The following is an 18,173-nucleotide window of genomic DNA, read 5'->3' as shown; positions in this document are numbered from 1 at the left end:
AATTTATATTTCACAGTTTATAATATATAAATAAATCTACCTATAGTGTCTTGCATTTTATTTTTAGCCTAAAATGAATTTTTTTACTACCAAAATACACTTTGTTTTACTACCAATAGTATCCAAAAAAAGTAGTTAAAAAAAAAAAAAAAGATGAGGGAGGCTATCATACAATTGAAGCAAATTTTATTTAAAACCTTTTTTCAATTTATAAATTTTAAGCTCTGAATGAATTTACTATATAATGTCTTGAATCATTAGTTTCTATATATTAATCAAATGTCCAGGGAACCACATTATGTTCATAGGTAAGTACCATGAATCTAAGCTACTATATTACATCTATATTATTTGTATAATTTCGGCACTTTAGAAAAGTAGCATAAGTTAAAATTAAAAGCAGTGTTTTGTATCAATATGTTATTAATATATTATGTGTTAATGTATTAATATGTTGGGGAATGAAAAAGGCTTTTATAGGCATTATATATGAAGTTTATTTTGAACATTTTACAGTGGCAGAGTACTGTTGATGGAATAGTTAAGTAATTATTGCAGTGTATTATAGTCAATATGAAAACAAATACTGATAATAGACAAAATTCCCAGATTAGAGATGGAGCCAAAGAGTTAGAGTGTCATATTCTGTATCTTTGGAGTTACAAAGTATACAATGTATGGGTAAACAAATTTTTGTGTTTTATGGCTATGTTCTTAGGATGCACACATATTTTCTTCTAGCTCATGGCCACCTCTTCATCTTAGTTATCACAATATGCTGCTATTATTTTAAATTAAAAGATATTGAAATTTAGCCTTTGCAACTACAAATTCCTATTATTTTGGCACTAGAAAATACCCCTAATTTACAAGACATTTTTCACTAATTTATGTTGATTTTTAAAAATAAAAATTCCTGTCCTTACTGAGTTTAACTCATTCACTGGTGTGGTTTCTCACTGATACTTTGTCCTTTCAGAAATTAGCCTGTGTCCCCATTGAATTATCTTCATTTGTTTTGAATTTACAATTGGATGACTATCCACTGTATAATTCTGATAGTCTAAACTAAAAATTAGAAGACTACCAAGAGAATACATCAGGTGGAAACAAAAACCTTCTAAGGAACAAAAGGAGAGAGAAGTAGATGGAATGCAGTTATAACTGAATTATAATAAAATAATGAAAATTACTCATTAAGGAATGACTAAACTGGATTGCCTTCATTACCAGTAGAATAGATTATGTAAAATTGAGGATTACCATTTTTTTTTGTCATTGAACCCAAAATAGAATCCTCTAGTCATCACTGTAAAAGTGCTCTAAAAATAATAGGGTGCTGTCTGTGTAAAATGTAATACAACATAATGGCAAAAATTGTTCTGATTTTAAAAGTTTTGAGTATTCTATCTTAAACATACAGTGCATCTATAAATGTTTTTGGTGATGACGTTTCCCTTTTATCAAATACTTATCTAGGGTTTTATGTCAAGTCAGATACTTTCTCATTCTTTTTTATTTATTGCTTCTATTCATGGAATTAAGATTTACTTTCTGCAAGTAAAGGTAACTAACTTTTATTTGACACCAACTTGTTATCTAGGAAGACTGGTAGTATGACTGAGAATCTCTCTAAACGATAGTAAATCTTGAGCTGTAGCTGTAGAGAAATTTCAGAATTTTCTTTTGACTATTATAATTTTATTTTCAAATACTTCTTACTTTAACATTTGAAACAAGCATATCTATATCAACCAGGAAAAATAGATACTAGTTTAGGTATAGTAGGATTAAAAAAAATTAATTCTTCATTTTTTTTAATGTCACTGATTTCTTCTACAGTAAACACTTAGTTTTGAAAGAAAAGCTAATGTGGTATGATAAATCCAACAGACACTAGTATGGCAATATGTAAATCAGTGGATGTGTAACCGATGTGATTCTGCAATCTGTATACGGGGTAAAAATGGGAGTTCATAACCCACTTGAATCAAAGTGTGAAATATGATATGTCAAGAACTATGTAATGTTTTGAACAACCAACAATAAAATTTAAAAAAAAAAGAATAATTTATATAAAGTGGAGTATCATATCTTAAGAATACAGTTGTTGAAACAAAATAAAGATGCATAAATTTAGGTTATCTTAAACATAAACATGGGAAGATATCTAAATATGTTCCCCATTAGTTATTCATGTAGTTGCTTCTTGGACACTACTCTGGATTCTTCTCCTGCTCATGATAAAGGAAAAGTGAAATGATTACTCTGTTAATCCGAATAGAAGAAAAGAATCAGAAACAAACAAATTAAATATTCTACAAATGAGTTTCTAAATTTGTTCTCTCTTACTTTATGAAGCCTTCCATGAGTTTTTGTTTTTTACAGCATCCGTTATGATATTGTGTATAGAGTGGATACTGAGAATTACTGAATGAAATCCTAGAAAGAAGTTAGAAGTTATTAAAAGTTTCTATGTGAATAGTAGATTTTCTTTGTATTTATATTGAGCTTACATTTTTTCTCCTTTTAGAGTTAAAATTCTTTATATAGAGAACACAGGGCCTTGTGCATGTAAGGCAATACACACACACACACACAAACACATATATATATATGGATATACGTATATACATATATGTGTATATAGAGAGAGAGCATTTCTCTATTATTTATAATAAACTTACATAGTAAATAACCTTTTTCGGTATTATGATCTTTGACAAACTATAATATGCCCAAGTATGAAAATATTATATTGCTCCCTATTACAATGTTTCAGAGTTTAGACATGAATTATTATTGTCAGCTGTCATGGTGAATTTTCTAAGCAGGAAACTTGATGCTTCTTTTTTTCAATTTTTTTTTTCTAGTAGTTTAAAGTAGATTTTTTACTCTGCAGTTTTTGTAGGTGCCTATAAGTCATAGTACTCAGAAGAAGCACAGAGGGAAAGAACATGCTGCTGTTCTGTCTTACTAAATAAACCAGACCCTGCATGAGAAATCAAACTGTTAGTTATTCATGGTGACTTTATCAGAGCTAGAGGTAGAAGTGATACCAAGTCCTAATTTTTATTGTTCTCTATCTATAGAAATAATACTACACAATTAGAATTCTGTAGTAATGGCTACTATGAAAATGGTGTTGTAGCTGCTATGTTATCAAATGTCTGTAATCCCTGCCACTTGCAGGACTGAGGCAAGAGGACTGTTAAGTTAGAGGCCAGTCTGAGTTGTTCAGTGAGAACCTGATGAATATGTTTCTATTAGTTGATTCATCTGCCAGTTGTGGGTCACATTTTTTTTCTTCACGTTAGTGTCTTTTTATTGGACATTAGACATTATTAATTTTGAATTCTAGACTTTTTTCAAAGGGTAGTGAAGCCTTTTGTGTCAGAAAATCAAGTGATTTGTGTGTATTTTGATGTTTCAAGGTTGTCATTTTTTTATGAGTGAGTGTGTAGCTTAACCCTCCTACTATAGAGTGACTTTCTAATACAGTTATGGAATATCCTGGTAGTTTACTAGTCCTGTGAGCTCTGGAGTTAGATATCTCCTAGGCATTTTCTTTATCCTTTAATCTGTTAAAGGGCATCTAAGTTGATTCCATAGCTTGGCTACTTTGAATCGTGCTGCTATAAATATTGATGTGGCTGTATCTATATCATGCGGATTTTAAATATTTTAGATAAATACTGAGGAGTGAGTGGGACAGCTGGGTCATATGGTGGTTCCATCCCTAGTTTTTTAGAGAATCTCTGTATTGCTTTCCAGAATGGTTGCACCAATTTGCAGTCCCACTAACAATGTAGGAATGTATCTTTCTCCCAGCATCCTCACCACACTAACTATTTGTATTCTTGGTAATTGCCATTGTGACTAGAATGAGATGAAATCTCAGTGTAGTTTTGATTCACATTTCCCTGATTCCTAGACTTTTTTTTCATATATTTGTTGACTGATCATATATATGTTTTTTTTAATTTGGAGGAGGTAAATGGCAGGGTTGTACCTGGATAAAAGAGAAAAAACAGAAGGAAACAAAGACCAGACACACACACACACACACACACACACACACACACACACCTGCATTTGTTTTTTTTAATTATGCTGTTAGTGATTTTTATTAGGCTTAAGAAAATATATAAAGATACATTTAACATGAAAACTTTTTTAGCAATAACATAATTTTGATGTAACTATGACATTAAGTTTAAATATTTTTATTGAAAGAAATTTTCTCCTTTGATTTAAATAATATGAAAATTTTATTTAATTATTGTTTTTATTTTTTTATTTTTTTATTTTTTTTTATTGTTGGCTGTTCAAAACATTACATAGTTCTTGATATATCATATTTCACAATTTGATTCAAGTGGGTTATGAGCTCCCATTTTTACCCCATATACAGATTGCAGAATCACATCAGTTACACATCCATTGATTTACATATTGCCATACTAGTGTCTGTTGTATTCTGCTGCCTTTCCTATCCTCTACTATCCCCCCTCCCCTCCCCTCCCCTCTTCTCTCTCTGCTCCCTCTACTGACATTCGTTTGTCCCCCTTATATTATTTTTCCCCTTCCCCTCACTTCCTCTTGTATGTACTTTTGTATAACTCTGAGGGTCTCCTTCCATTTCCATGCATTTTCCCTTCTCTCTCCCTTTCCCTCCCACCTCTCATCCCTGTTTAATGTTAATCTTCTTCTCATGCTCTTCGACCCTACTCTGTTCTTAGTTACTCTCCTTATATCAAAGAAGACATTTGGTATTTGTTTTTTAGGGATTGGCTAGCTTCACTTAGCATAATCTGCTCTAATGCCATCCATTTCCCTGTAAATTCTATGATTTTGTCATTTTTTAATGCAGAGTAATACTCCATTGTGTATAAATGCCACATTTTTTTTATCCATTCATCCATTGAAGGGCATCTAGGTTGGTTCCACAGTCTAGCTATTGTGAATTGTGCTGCTATGAACATCGATGTAGCAGTGTCCCTGTAGCATGCTCTTTTTAGGTCTTTAGGGAATAGACCGAGAAGGGGAATAGCTGGGTCAAATGGTGGCTCCATTCCCAGCTTTCCAAGAAATCTCCATACTGCTTTCCAAATTGGCTGCACCAATTTGCAGTCCCACCAGCAATGTACAAGTGTACCCTTTTCCCCACATCCTCTCCAGCACTTGTTGTTGTTTGACTTCATAATGGCTGCCAATCTAACTGGAGTGAGATGGTATCTTAGGGTGGTTTTGATTTGCATTTCTCTGACTGCTAGAGATGGTGAGCATTTTTTCATGTACTTGTTGATTGATTGTATGTCCTCCTCTGAGAAGTGTCTGTTCAGGTCCTTGACCCATTTGTTGATTGGGTTGTTTGTTCTCTTATTGTCTAATTTTTTGAGTTCTTTGTATACTCTGGATATTAGGGCTCTATCTGAAGTGTGAGGAGTAAAGATTTGTTCCCAGGATGTAGGCTCTCTATTTACCTCTCTTATTGTATCTTTTGCTGAGAAAAAACTTTTTAGTTTGAGTAAGTCCCATTTGTTGATTCTAGTTATTAACTTTTGTGCTATGGGTGTCCTATTGAGGAATTTGGAGCCCGACCCCACAGTATGTAGATCGTAGCCAACTTTTTCTTCTATCAGACGCCGTGTCTCTGATTTGATATCAAGCTCCTTGATCCATTTTGAGTTAACTTTGGTGCATGGCGAGAGAAAGGGATTCAGTTTCATTTTGTTGCATATGGATTTCCAGTTTTCCCAGCACCATTTGTTGAAGATGCTATCCTTCCTCCATTGCATGCTTTTAGCCCCTTTATCAAATATAAGGTAGTTGTAGTTTTGTGGATTAGTTTCTGTGTCCTCTATTCTGTACCATTGGTCCACCCGCCTGTTTTGGTACCAGTACCATGCTGTTTTTGTTACTATTGCTCTGTAGTATAGTTTGAAGTCTGGTATCGCTATACCGCCTGATTCACACTTCCTGCTTAGCATTGTTTTTGCTATTCTGGGTCTTTTATTTTTCCATATGAATTTCATGATTGCTTTCTCTATTTCTACAAGAAATGCCGTTGGGATTTTGATTGGCATTGCATTAAACCTATAGAGAACTTTTGGTAATATCGCCATTTTGATGATGTTAGTTCTGCCTATCCATGAACAGGGTATATTTTTCCATCTTCTAAGATCTTCTTCTATTTCTCTCTTTAGGGTTCTGTAGTTTTCATTGTATAAGTCTTTCACCTCTTTTGTTAGGTTGATTCCCAAGTATTTTATTTTTTTGAAGATATTGTGAATGGAGTGGTTGTCCTCATTTCCATTTCAGAGGATTTGTCGCTGATATACAGGAATGCCTTTGATTTATGCGTGTTGATTTTATATCCGGCCACTTTGCTGAATTCATTTATTAGCTCTAATAGTTTCTTTGTAGACCCTTTTGGGTCTGCTAGGTATAGAATCATGTCATCTGCAAATAGTGATAATTTAAGTTCTTCTTTTCCTATTTTGATGCCTTTAATTTCTTTCGTCTGTCTAATTGCTCTGGCCAGTGTTTCGAGAACTATGTTGAACAGAAGTGGTGAGAGAGGGCATCCCTGTCTTGTTCCAGATTTTAGAGGGAATGCCTTCAGTTTTTCTCCATTCAGAATGATGCTAGCCTGAGGCTTAGCATAGATTGCTTTTAAAATATTGAGGAATGTTCCTGTTATCCCTAGTTTTTCTAGAGTTTTGAACATAAAGGGATGCTGTACTTTGTTGAATGCTTTTTCCGCATCTATCGAGATGATCATATGATTCTTATTTTTAAGTCTATTGATGTGGTGAATAACATTTATTGATTTCCGTATATTGAACCAGCCTTGCATCCCAGGGATGAATCCTACTTGATCATGGTGCACAATTTTTTTGATAAGTTTTTGTATCCGAGTGGCCAGAATTTTATTGAGGATTTTTGCATCTAGGTTCATTAGAGATATTGGTCTGTAGTTTTCTTTCTTTGAAGTGTCTTTGTCTGGTTTAGGTATCAGGGTGATGTTGGCCTCGTAGAATGAATTTGGAAGTTCTCCCTCTTTTTCTATTTCCCGAAGTAGCTTGAAAAGTATTGGTATTAGTTCCTCTTTAAAGGTTTTGTAAAACTCTGCTGTATACCCATCCGGTCCTGGGCTTTTCTTAGTTGGTAGTCTTTTGATGGTTTCTTCTATTTCCTCAATTGATATTGGTCTGTTTAGGTTGTCTATATCCTCCTGACTCAATCTGGGCAGATCATATGACTTAAGAAATTTATCTATGCCTTCACTATCTTCTAATTTATTGGAGTATAAGGATTCAAAATAATTTTTGATTATCTTCTGTATTTCTGAAGTGTCTGTTGTGATATTGCCTCTTTCATCCCGTATGTTAGTAATTTGAGTTCTCTCTCTTCTTCTCTTCGCTAGCATGGCTAAGGGTCTGTCGATTTTGTTTATTTTTTCAAAGAACCAACTTTTAGTTTTGTCAATTTTTTCAATTGTTTCTTTTGTTTCGATTTCATTAATTTCAGCTCTGATTTTAATTATTTCTTGCCTTCTACTTCTTTTGCTGTTGTTTTGCTCTTCTTTTTCTAGGGTTTTGAGATGAAGTATGAGATCATTTATTTGTTGGTTTTTTCTTTTGTTTAGGAATGAACTCCAAGCAATGAATTTTCCTCTTAGAACTGCTTTCAATGTGTCCCATAGATTCCGATATGTTGTGTCTGTGTTTTCATTAATCTCTAAGAATTTTTTAATTTCTTCCTTGATGTCTTCTATAACCCATTGATCGTTCAGTAACCTATTGTTCATTCTCCAAGTGATGTATTCTTTTCCCTTCCTTCTTTTATCATTGATTTTCAGTTCCATTCCATTATGATCAGATAGGATGCATGGTATTATCTCTACTCCTTTATATTGTCTAAGAGTTTCCCTGTGACGTAATATATGATCTATTTTTGAGAAGGATCCATGTGCTGCTGAGAAAAAAGTGTAACTGCTTGATGTTGGGTGGTATATTCTATATATGTCAATTAAGTCTAGGTTATTAATTGTGTTATTGAGTTCTATAGTTTCCTTATTCAACTTTTGTTTGGAAGATCTGTCCAGTGGTGATAGAGGTGTGTTGAAGTCTCCCATGATTATTGTATGGTGGTCTATTAGACTCTTGAACTTGAGAAGAGTTTGTTTGATGAACATAGCTGCACCATTGTTTGGGGCATATATATTTATGATTGTTATGTCTTGTTGGTGTATGGTTCCCTTGAGCAGTATGTAGTGTCCCTCTTTATACCTTTTGATTAACTTGGGCTTGAAATCTATTTTATTTGATATGAGTATGGATACTCCTGCTTGTTTCCGAAGTCCATATGAGTGATATGATTTTTCCCAACCTTTCACCTTCAGCCTATGTATGTCTTTTCCTATCAAATGCGTCTCCTGTAGGCAGCATATTGTTGGGTCTTGTTTTGTGACCCATTCTACTAGCCTGTGTCTCTTGATTGGTGAGTTTAAGCCATTAACATTTAGGGTTATTATTGAGATATGGGTTGTTCTTCCAGCCATATTTGTTTATTTATGTTACTAAACATGGTTTGTTTTCCTCTTTGATTATTTTCCCCCCTTTAGTGTCCTACCTCCCACTGTTGGTTTTCATTGTTATTTTCCATTTCCTCTTCCTGTAATGTTTTGCCAAGGATGTTTTGAAGAGATGGTTTTCTAGCTGCAAATTCTTTTAACTTTTGTTTATCGTGGAAGGTTTTAATTTCATCTTCCATCCTGAAGCTTAATTTCGCTGGAAACACAATTCTTGGTTGGAACCCATTTTCTTTCAGTGTTTGAAATATGTTATTCCAGGATCTTCTAGCTTTCAGAGTCTGTGTTGAAAGATCAGCTGTTATCCTGATTGGCTTACCCCTAAATGTGATCTGCTTCCTTTCTCTTGTAGCTTTTAAAATTCTCTCCTTATTCTGTATTTTGGGCATCTTCATTATAATGTGTCTAGGTGTGGGTCTCTTATGATTTTGCACATTCGGCGTCCTGTAGGCTTCTAGGATTTGGGGTTCTGTCTCATTCTTCAAGTCTGGGAAGTTTTCTCGTATTATTTCATTGAATAGATTGCTCATTCCTTTGGTTTGAAACTCTGTCCCTTCCTGTATCCCAATGACTCTTAAATTTGGTCTCTTGATGTTATCCCATATTTCTTGGATGTTCTGCTCATGGTTTCTTAACAGTCTTGCTGAGCTGTCTATGTTCTTTTCAAGTTGAAATACTTTATCTTCATTGTCTGATGTTCTGTCTTCTAAGTGTTCTACTCTGCTGGTAGTATTCTCAATTGAGTTTTTAAGTTGGCTTATTGCTTCCTGCATTTCTAGGATTTCTGTTTGTTTGTTTTTTATAACCTCTATTTCCCTGTATAGTTGATCTTTTGCTTCTTGGATTTGTTTATGTAATTCATTGTTGAAGTGATCTTTCATTGTCTGATTTTGCTGTCTGATGTCTTCCTTGAGACTCCAGATCATCTGAAGCATGTATATCCTGAATTCTTTATCTGACATTCCATCTGCTGCAGCTATTACCTCTACTAACGTTGAGTTGACCTGCAATGCTTGTGGTCCTTTCTTTCCTTGTCTCTTCATACTGTTCGCGTTCCTTTCTACTTGGTGAAACTGTTGTGCTATTGAATTTTCCCCTTATATATTTATATTGGTCTTGTATAGTTGCAAAGTCTCCCTCGCAGGCGCGGGCGGCGGCTCTGTCCCTCTGCGGGCCGCTAGGCTTGTTCTGTCGGTGGTCACAGTTCTGTCTACTCTGCAGGCGCAGGCAGCGGCACTGCCCCTCTGCAGGCCTCTGGGGCTGTACTGCCAATGGGTCGCAGGTGTGCCTACCTTGCAGGCGCCGGGGGGGCGGGCGGCTCTACCCTTCCTCAGGCCACTGGGCCTGTTCTGTCTCTTGGTTGCAGGTCTGGCCTGCTCTGCTGGTGGTCACAGTTCCGTCTACCTTGCAGGCGCTGGGGGGAGGGGGCGGCTCTGCCTCTCAGCAGGTCGCTGCTCCTCTTCTGCCGGTGGGTTGCAGGCCCGCCTACCTTGCAGGAGTGATTGGAAGCTCTGTCCCGCCGCGGGCCACTGGGCCTTTTCTGTCGGTGGTCACCGTTCCACCTACCTGGGAGGCACGGGGGGTGGGGGGCGGCTCTGCCCCTCAGCAGGCCGCTGGGCCTGCTCTGTGCGTGGTCACAGTTCCCTCTACTTTGCCGGCGCAGGGGGAGGGGGCGGCTCAGCCTCTAAGCAGGACGCTGCTCCTATTCTGCCGGTGGGTCGTAGGCCCGCCTACCTTGCAGGAGTGATTGGAAGCTCTGTCCCACCGCGGGCCACTGGGCCTTTTCTGTTGTTGGTCACCTGGCAGGCGCGGGGGGTGGGGGGTGGCTCTGCCCCTCAGCAGGCCGCTGGGCCTGCTCTGTGCGTGGTCACAGTTCCCTCTACCTTGCCGGTGCAGGGGGAGGGGGCGGCTCTGCCTTTCAGCAGGTCGCTGCTCCTCTTCTGCCGGTGGGTCGCAGGCCCGCCTACCTTGCAGGAGTGATTGGAAGCTCTGTCCCACCGCGGGCCACTGGGCCTTTTCTGTCCGTGGTCACAGTTCCACCTACCTGGCAGGCGCGGGGGGTGGGGGGCGGCTCTGCCCCTCAGCAGGCCGCTGGGCCTGCTCTCTGCGTGGTCACAGTTCCCTCTACTTTGCCGGCGCAGGGGGAGGGGGCGGCTCAGCCTCTCAGCAGGACGCTGCTCCTCTTCTGCCAGTGGGTCGCAGGCCCCCCTACCTTGCAGGAGTGATTGGAAGCTCTGTCCCACCGCGGGCCACTGGGCCTTTTCTGTCGGTGGTCACCTGGCAGGTGCGGGGGGTGGGGGGTCTATTGTTTTTATTTTTGAGGCTCTTGATAAAATGTTTCACATCTTTATAATCAATATTTAAAGAAAATATTACTACTGAATGTCAGAATTATATACTCTTTTTCAATGAAACACTTTTTTGTGTGTATTTATTTGCAAGCATGCATATGTTTGATGTATCTATGTCTTTATGTGTTTGTATCAGAGAGTATTTGTGCAGCTTTGATAAGAAGTGTTTTTGATGGCCTGAATGTCAAGTAGGGAAATAGTTACATAAATTGTCAATTTTATATATGATCACAATGAAGACCACATGATAATACATATCAGCTTTTTAAGACTAAAGAAAATGAAATTTAGATTATAGGAATGATATATGTTACTAATACCATTATATCTGTATGCAGATATATATATATATATATATATATATATATATATATATATATATATATATATATAGAGAGAGAGAGAGAGAGAGAGAGAGAGAGAGAGAGAGAGAGGTATACAGTGTCCCCAGTTACCTGCAGTTTTTCCTTCCATGGTTTTCAGTTATCCACTGCCAGATTCTATCTTATGAATATTAAACAGAAAATTTCCAGAGATGAATATAAATTTTAAACTTTATGCTATTCTGAGTACGTGATGAAATCCCCCTCTGTCCCACTCTGTCCTACCTGGTTGTGGATCACCTTTTTTTCTTCCTTATCCACCCTACATATGCTACTTGTCCTTTAGTTGCTTAGTTGCCATTCTGGTTATCAAATCAACTGTTGCAGTGTCATAGTGATTGTATTCAAATAATCTTTATTTTACTTAATTGTAAATTAAGTCTTGTTAAAATACAAGAGCAGTGATACTGGCATTTTGTTACACTGAATTCTTATTGTTCTATTTTACTATTAGTTGTTTTTAATCTCTTACTCTACCTAATTTATAAATTAAACTTTGTCATAAGTAGGTATATATAGGAAAAAATATTGTATATATAGGTCTTGGCATTGTCCATGGTTTCAGCTGTCCACTAGAGGTTTAGGAACATATCTCCCATGGTCAAGAGGGGACTTTCTATATGTGCACATGGGCACATATGCTTTAAAAGACAGAAGTTTCATGAAGGCAGTAATATGTGAATTATTATAACCATATGGGAGGAACTCCACACATATTTTGTATTTGACTGAAATTTATGTAATTGATATATAAAGCATAAAATTTGTACACTTAAATAAACAGTGAGCCAGAATAGAATATTTTAATATCTTCATCAGTTTGTTTTTTCAAGAAGAGGATCTAAATGATTGACTAGAGATCTTACACATTTACGCTTTCTTTTTACTTTCAAAGACATGAGAATAAAATTGCACTTGAATGTGCATGACAAATGAGTGTAATGTTCATGGCAGCCCCATGGAATGAAATCTTAAGTTTCACACTGTTAAACTGGATACTAAGTAATGAAACATTGATATAAGAGCAAGACTATTAAAGACTTATGCTTACAAAGTAACAATCCATTATATGAACTTTTAATAAATCAGTAATCCATTTTATAAGCTTTTAGTAAATGTGGTAAATATCAATTGATAGTAGATAAAATGTAATTACAGAAATATTTCTTTGAAAGCCACAAACAGAACTTTTCTGTATATTGCAACTCTTTACATATTTAACATTAATATCTACAGATGAATATATCTAGTGTGCTATATTATAATACTGTTATATCTTTTCTTTTTTATTAGACAATGATCTTGGCAAGCTATTATTACCCTTCAAAATGTCTGATAAACAAACTGAGTGGATAGAAAATTGCCAAAAACAATTTTGTAAAATGATGAAGGCCAAACCTGATGTAATCAGTGGAAGTGGTGAGTGCATTGTTTTTTTTGTTTGTTTGTTTTTGTATTAGAGGTTGAACCCAAGGGTACTTAACCACCAAGTCACATCCGCAGTCCTTTTTATTTTGACACAGGGTCTCACTAGGTTGCTTACCAACTCACTAAGTTGCTGAGGCTGTGGTCCTTTTGCCTCATCCTCCTGAGCTGCTGGGATTATAGGCGTGCACCACCACACCTGAAACTAATTTTCTGAAAACTTAATTTTTAAATTAATTTTATCTGAATAAAGTAGGAAAAAAGCTCTAACAAAAAAGAAAGTTTTAACACCAATATAAGCTAGATTTTTTGAAAACTATAATATAAAAGTGATTGTTCACTTGCAACCATGTTTTATATTTGTATTCTTTGTTATAAAATTAAAAATAGTCATTAGAAAAATAGTTAATTGTAGGAGAAACTATATTTTCAGAGAATAATGGTATATTAATGTGGGTAAGGAATCAAGATTCTTTTTATTCATTTTTTAATTTATATATTACAGCAGAATGTATTACAATTCACATTAGACATATAGAGCATAATTTTTCATCTCTGGTTGTATACAAAGTATTTTCACATCAATTCGGGACTAGCAGTGTAGATAAAGGTCCTGGGTTCAATTCCCAGCAGCACAGAAGGAAAAAAATGATTATAATTCATTAGAGAAATTCAAACTTCATGAAGCGGGCAAAGATAAGAGCCTTGGTAAGATCCTGAATAAGCAAGTGTGTGAGAACCACACATAGTAGTTACTTGCAGGATTAATTGATTAGGGAAGAACTGAACTCTGTTCATTTAACTTTCATATGATCTGATGGTATACAGGCAGTGATATTTTAAAAAATGAAATCCAAAGAGGACTTGAGTGTTTACAAATATAGAGCTGTCCTAGTTTTGGGACCAGTTGTTGTGATGGTGTCTTAGCCATTGAAAAATGCTATAATAAAATATCTTAATTTGAGTTAATTGATAAGTAGTATAAATTTATTTTTCACAGTTCTCAAGTTAGGGAAATCCAAGGTCAGGGCACCATCTGGTTCATTGTCTGGTGTGGGCTTTCTCTCTGCTTCAAGAGTGGTATCTTCTTACTGCATTGTTGCATAATAGAAAAGTGGGCAAGCTAGATTCTTCAACATCTTTCTATAGGACACTAATCTCATTCAGAAGGACAGAACCCATATGACTTACTCATTTCACAAATACCCTACCTCTTAATACAATCACATTGGGTATTAGATGCCGATGTATGGATTTGGGGGGACACCAACTTTGAGATCATAGCAGATGGCAAGGCTGATGGAGAAAGCAATCTATGCCTAAGTGTCCTAGCACACTCTACCTTCAGTTTCTCCTCAGCAGAAAACCCTGTGTTCTTTTTGCTATATAAGTATTGTACAGTTTGTTTTTTGATGGTCTTAATATCATATTCCTATACCAGGAAATAAATATGATTAAAGGGAAAAGGATTACAATTTAAAATCCTTTATAGAAATATCTGATCTGTCATTTAAAATCATATTCACTTTAGACAAAGCAATATTTTTTGGCTTATTTTCTAGATAGTAGTATCCTAAAGTTAATTTCTTTAAGTTAACAATTGTTTCATGTCATGAATGTTTTTTTTTTTAAGTTGTACATAATGGAATTTTCAGTGATTATACAATGAGTAAATCTGTTATCATTCTAGTAATTATTTAATTCAGCCATTCTTATGATTAGTTTTAGAGAAGTGCTAATTGAGATAGGAATCATAGGCTCAATTAACATATGTGGATAAATTTTTAGTATTGTTAATAACTATAGCCAATCCCTCAGAACATATGGAAGTATGTGGTGCCCCTCCTAAGGGTGGTTGAGCAAAATGCATCTATTGGAATCAGCGAAAACCTAGAAACTTCACAGAATGTCATTCACAATGTATTTGTTCATATGAAGTATCAGAATTACTTTTTAAACTTCCAATATATTGAATTAATAATATAGCTTCATATTTCAAGAACAGTATTTAATAGAAAATTGTTTCTTACACAGTGTATAATTAGTCTGATGACTCTTAAGTTTTAAATCACAACTGTATGTACTTTCTTTACAGATGTGATGACATTTCTCCATTTATTGGACCATGTTTAGCTATATATTTTAGCTTTTAAACCTGATATTTGGCTTAGGATTCAACAAATTGCTTAGTATTATGGTGTGACTTTTCCAATTAATTCAAACATCTTACTTCACTACTTAACATGTAGCAAACATGGTGGTACTAAGTGAAAATAACTACATTGTAATTAGATTTTTAATGAGCATATACATTTAAAATTATATGCAATATTTGTTACTAATGTATATCTTGTATTTTGGATTCATCTTATTAAATTAAAAATGCTTATATCAAAACTCATGATGACATTGTTCTTTCTTCAAAGTGTATAATCGCAAGAGACAGACTTAAGTAATATATAAACAAAGAAGTTTATATAAATACAAGTTACAAGCTCTCATCTGACAGTAAATCCACATGGATTCATAAAAGAAAGACATTTGAAAGATTTTTGTTAAGTGTGGTAAAATTCATGCCTCTGCCTTTGAAGACAGAACCAGTATAAGAAAGTATAGACCTTTTTATATTACTTATTTTTATTTTTATTTGTTTTATATGACAGCAGAATGCATTACAGTTCATATTACACATGTAGAGCACAATTTTTCCTATCTATGGTTGTGCACAAAGTAGTCACACAATTCGTGTCTTCATACATGTATATTGGTACTGATGTCCATCTCATTCCACCATCTTTCCTCCCCCCATGCCCACTACCTTCCTCTCCCTCCCCTTTGCCCTATCTAGAGTTCATCTAATCCTCCCATGCACCCACCACCACCTCATCACATTATGAATCAGCATCCTTAAATCAGAGAAAACACTCAGCATTTGTTTTTTGAGGGATTGAGTTCTTTATATATCCTAAAGATTAGTGCTCTGATGTGTGTGTGGAAAAGTTTGTTCCAAAATTGTAGGCTCTCTATTCATCTCACTGGTTTTTTCTCTTGCTGAGAAGAAGCTTTTTAGTTTGAATCCATCACATTGATTTTTGATATTAATTCCTACGCTATAGGATCTTATTAAGAAAGTTGGGGCCTAATCATACATGATGAAGATTAGGGCCTACTTTTTCTTCTATTGAACACAGAGTCTCTGGTTTAATTCCTCGGTCCTTGGTCTACTTTGAATTGAGTTTTGTGCATGGTGAGAGAAAGGGGCTTAATTTCATTTTGTTGCATATGGATTTCTAGTTTCTCCAGCACCATTTGTTGAAGAGGTTGTCTTTTCTCCAATGTATGTTTTTTGGCACCTTTGTCTAATATAAGATAACTGTAATTATGTGTGTTAGTCTCTGTGTCCTCTATTCTGTACTATTGGTCTACTAGTCTGTTTTGGTGCCAATACCATGCTGTTTTTGTTACTATTGCTCTGTAGTATAGTTTGAGGTCTGGTATAGTGATGCCCCTGCTTCACTCTTCTTAATAAAGATTGCTTTAGCTATTCTGGGTCTCTTATTTTTCCAAATGAATTTTATGACTGCTTTTTCTATTTCTATGAGGAATGTCATTGGGATTTTGATTGGAATTGCATTAAATCTGTATAGTGTTTTTGGAATTGCATTAAATCTGTATAGAGTTATGATCATGTTGATAATATTAATTCTGCCTTTCCAAGAACAAGGGAGATCTTTCCATCTTCTAAGATCTTCTTTAATTTCTTTCTTCAGGGTTCTGTAGTTTTCATTATAGAGATTTTTCACCTCTTTTGTTAAGTTGAATCTCAAGTATTTTATTTATTTGTTTATTTTGGGGGGGGCTATTGTAAATGGGATAGTTTTCCTCATTTCCCTTTCTGCGATTTGTCACTGACATACAGAAATGCCTTTGATTTATGGGTGTTGATTTGTATCCTGCTACTTTACTGAATTTATTTACTAGTTCTAGAAGTTTTCTGGTGGAAAGTTTTGGGTCTTCTAGGATTAGAATCATATCAGCAAATAGTTTTGAGTTCTTCTTTTTATTTCCATATCCCTTTAACTTCTTTTGTCTGTCTAATTGCTCTGGCTAGTGATTCAAGAACTATATTAAATAGAAGTGGTGAAAGAAGGCATCCCTGTCTTGTTCCCATTTTTAGAGGGAAGCTTTCATTTTTTCTCCATTTAGAATTATGTTGGCCTGGGGCATAGCATAGATAGCTTTTATAATGTTGAGATATGTTCCTGTTATTCCTAGTTTTCTAGTGTTTTGAACATGTATGGATGATGTATTTTGTTCAATGCTTTTTCTACATCTATTGAGATGATAATATGTTTCTTACCTTTAAGTGTATTGATGTGATGTTTACTGTTTTCCATATTTTGAACCAATCTTGCATCCCTGGGATGAACCCCACTTGATCGTAGTGCATTATTTTTTTGATATGTTTTTGTATTCAATTTGCCAGAATTTTATTGATAATTTTTGCATCTATGTTCATTATCAATATTGGTCTGAAGTTTTCTTTCTTTGATGAGTCTTTGCCTGGTGTTGGAATCAGGGTGATATTGGCCTCATAGAATGAGTTTGGAAGTGTTCCCTCATTTTCTATTTCCTAAAATAAATTGAAGAGTTTTGATATTGGTTCTTCTTTAAAGGTCTGTAGACTTCAGCTGTGTATCCATCTGGTCTTAGGGTTTTCTTGACTGGTAGGCTTCTGATGGCATCATCTATTTCATTGCTTGAAATTGATCCTGATTCAATTTGGGCATATGACTCTAGAAATTTGTTGATGCCTTCGATATTTTCTATTTTATTGGATTACAAGTTTTCAAAATAATTTCCTTTATCTTCTGTATTTCTGTAGTGTCTGTTGTGATATTTCCTTTTGCATCACGTATATTAGTAATTTGAGTTTTCCCTCTCCTTCTCTTCATTAGCATGGCTAATGGTTTTTTTAATTTTATTTATTTATTCAAGAGCCAACTTTTTGTTTTGTCCATTTTTTCAGTTGTTTCTTTTGTTTTTATTTCATTGATTTCAGCTCAGATTTTAATTATTTCCTATCTTCTACTGCTTCTGGGGTTGATTTGTTCTTCTTATTCTAGGGCTTTGAGATGTAGTGTTAGGTCATTTATTTGTTGATATTTTCTTCTTTTAAGGATGAACTCCATGCTGTATACTTTCCTGTTAGTGCTGGCTTCATAGTGTCTCAGAGATTTCGATATGTTGCGTCAGTGTTCTCATTTACCTCTAAGAATTTTTAATCTCTTCCTTGATGTCTTTTTCAACCCATTGTTCATTCAATAGCATATTATTTAGTCTCCAGGTGTTGGAGTAGCTTTTAGTTTTTATTTTATTATTGATTTCTAATTTCATTCCATTGTGATCTGATAG

General features: G+C 35.2%; 1 protein-coding gene across 10 annotated transcripts in view; it reads left to right on the top strand.

The window, feature by feature from the left end:
• Positions 1-18,173, top strand: part of Tbc1d32 (TBC1 domain family member 32) — a 206,970-nt gene that overhangs the window by 139,868 nt on the left and 48,929 nt on the right. For all 10 annotated transcript variants that reach the window (XR_009228837.1, XR_009228836.1, XM_058586253.1 and 7 more), the window contains one exon: positions 12,627-12,752. Coding sequence is in view for 8 of the 10 variants with exons in the window: in XM_058586253.1 (XP_058442236.1) it covers positions 12,627-12,752 (126 nt within the window). In the remaining 2 variants the exon portion in view is untranslated. The remainder of the gene's footprint in view (positions 1-12,626; positions 12,753-18,173) is intronic.

This window comes from Marmota monax, unplaced genomic scaffold, assembly GCF_021218885.2.
Source record: "Marmota monax isolate L192 unplaced genomic scaffold, Marmota_monax_Labrador192_F-V1.1 WCK01_AAM20220418_F8-fsc00140, whole genome shotgun sequence".
Taxonomy (NCBI): Eukaryota; Metazoa; Chordata; class Mammalia; order Rodentia; family Sciuridae; genus Marmota; species Marmota monax.
The sequence above is the reverse complement of the archived record's forward strand: the minus strand, read 5'-3'. Positions and strand labels throughout refer to the sequence as shown.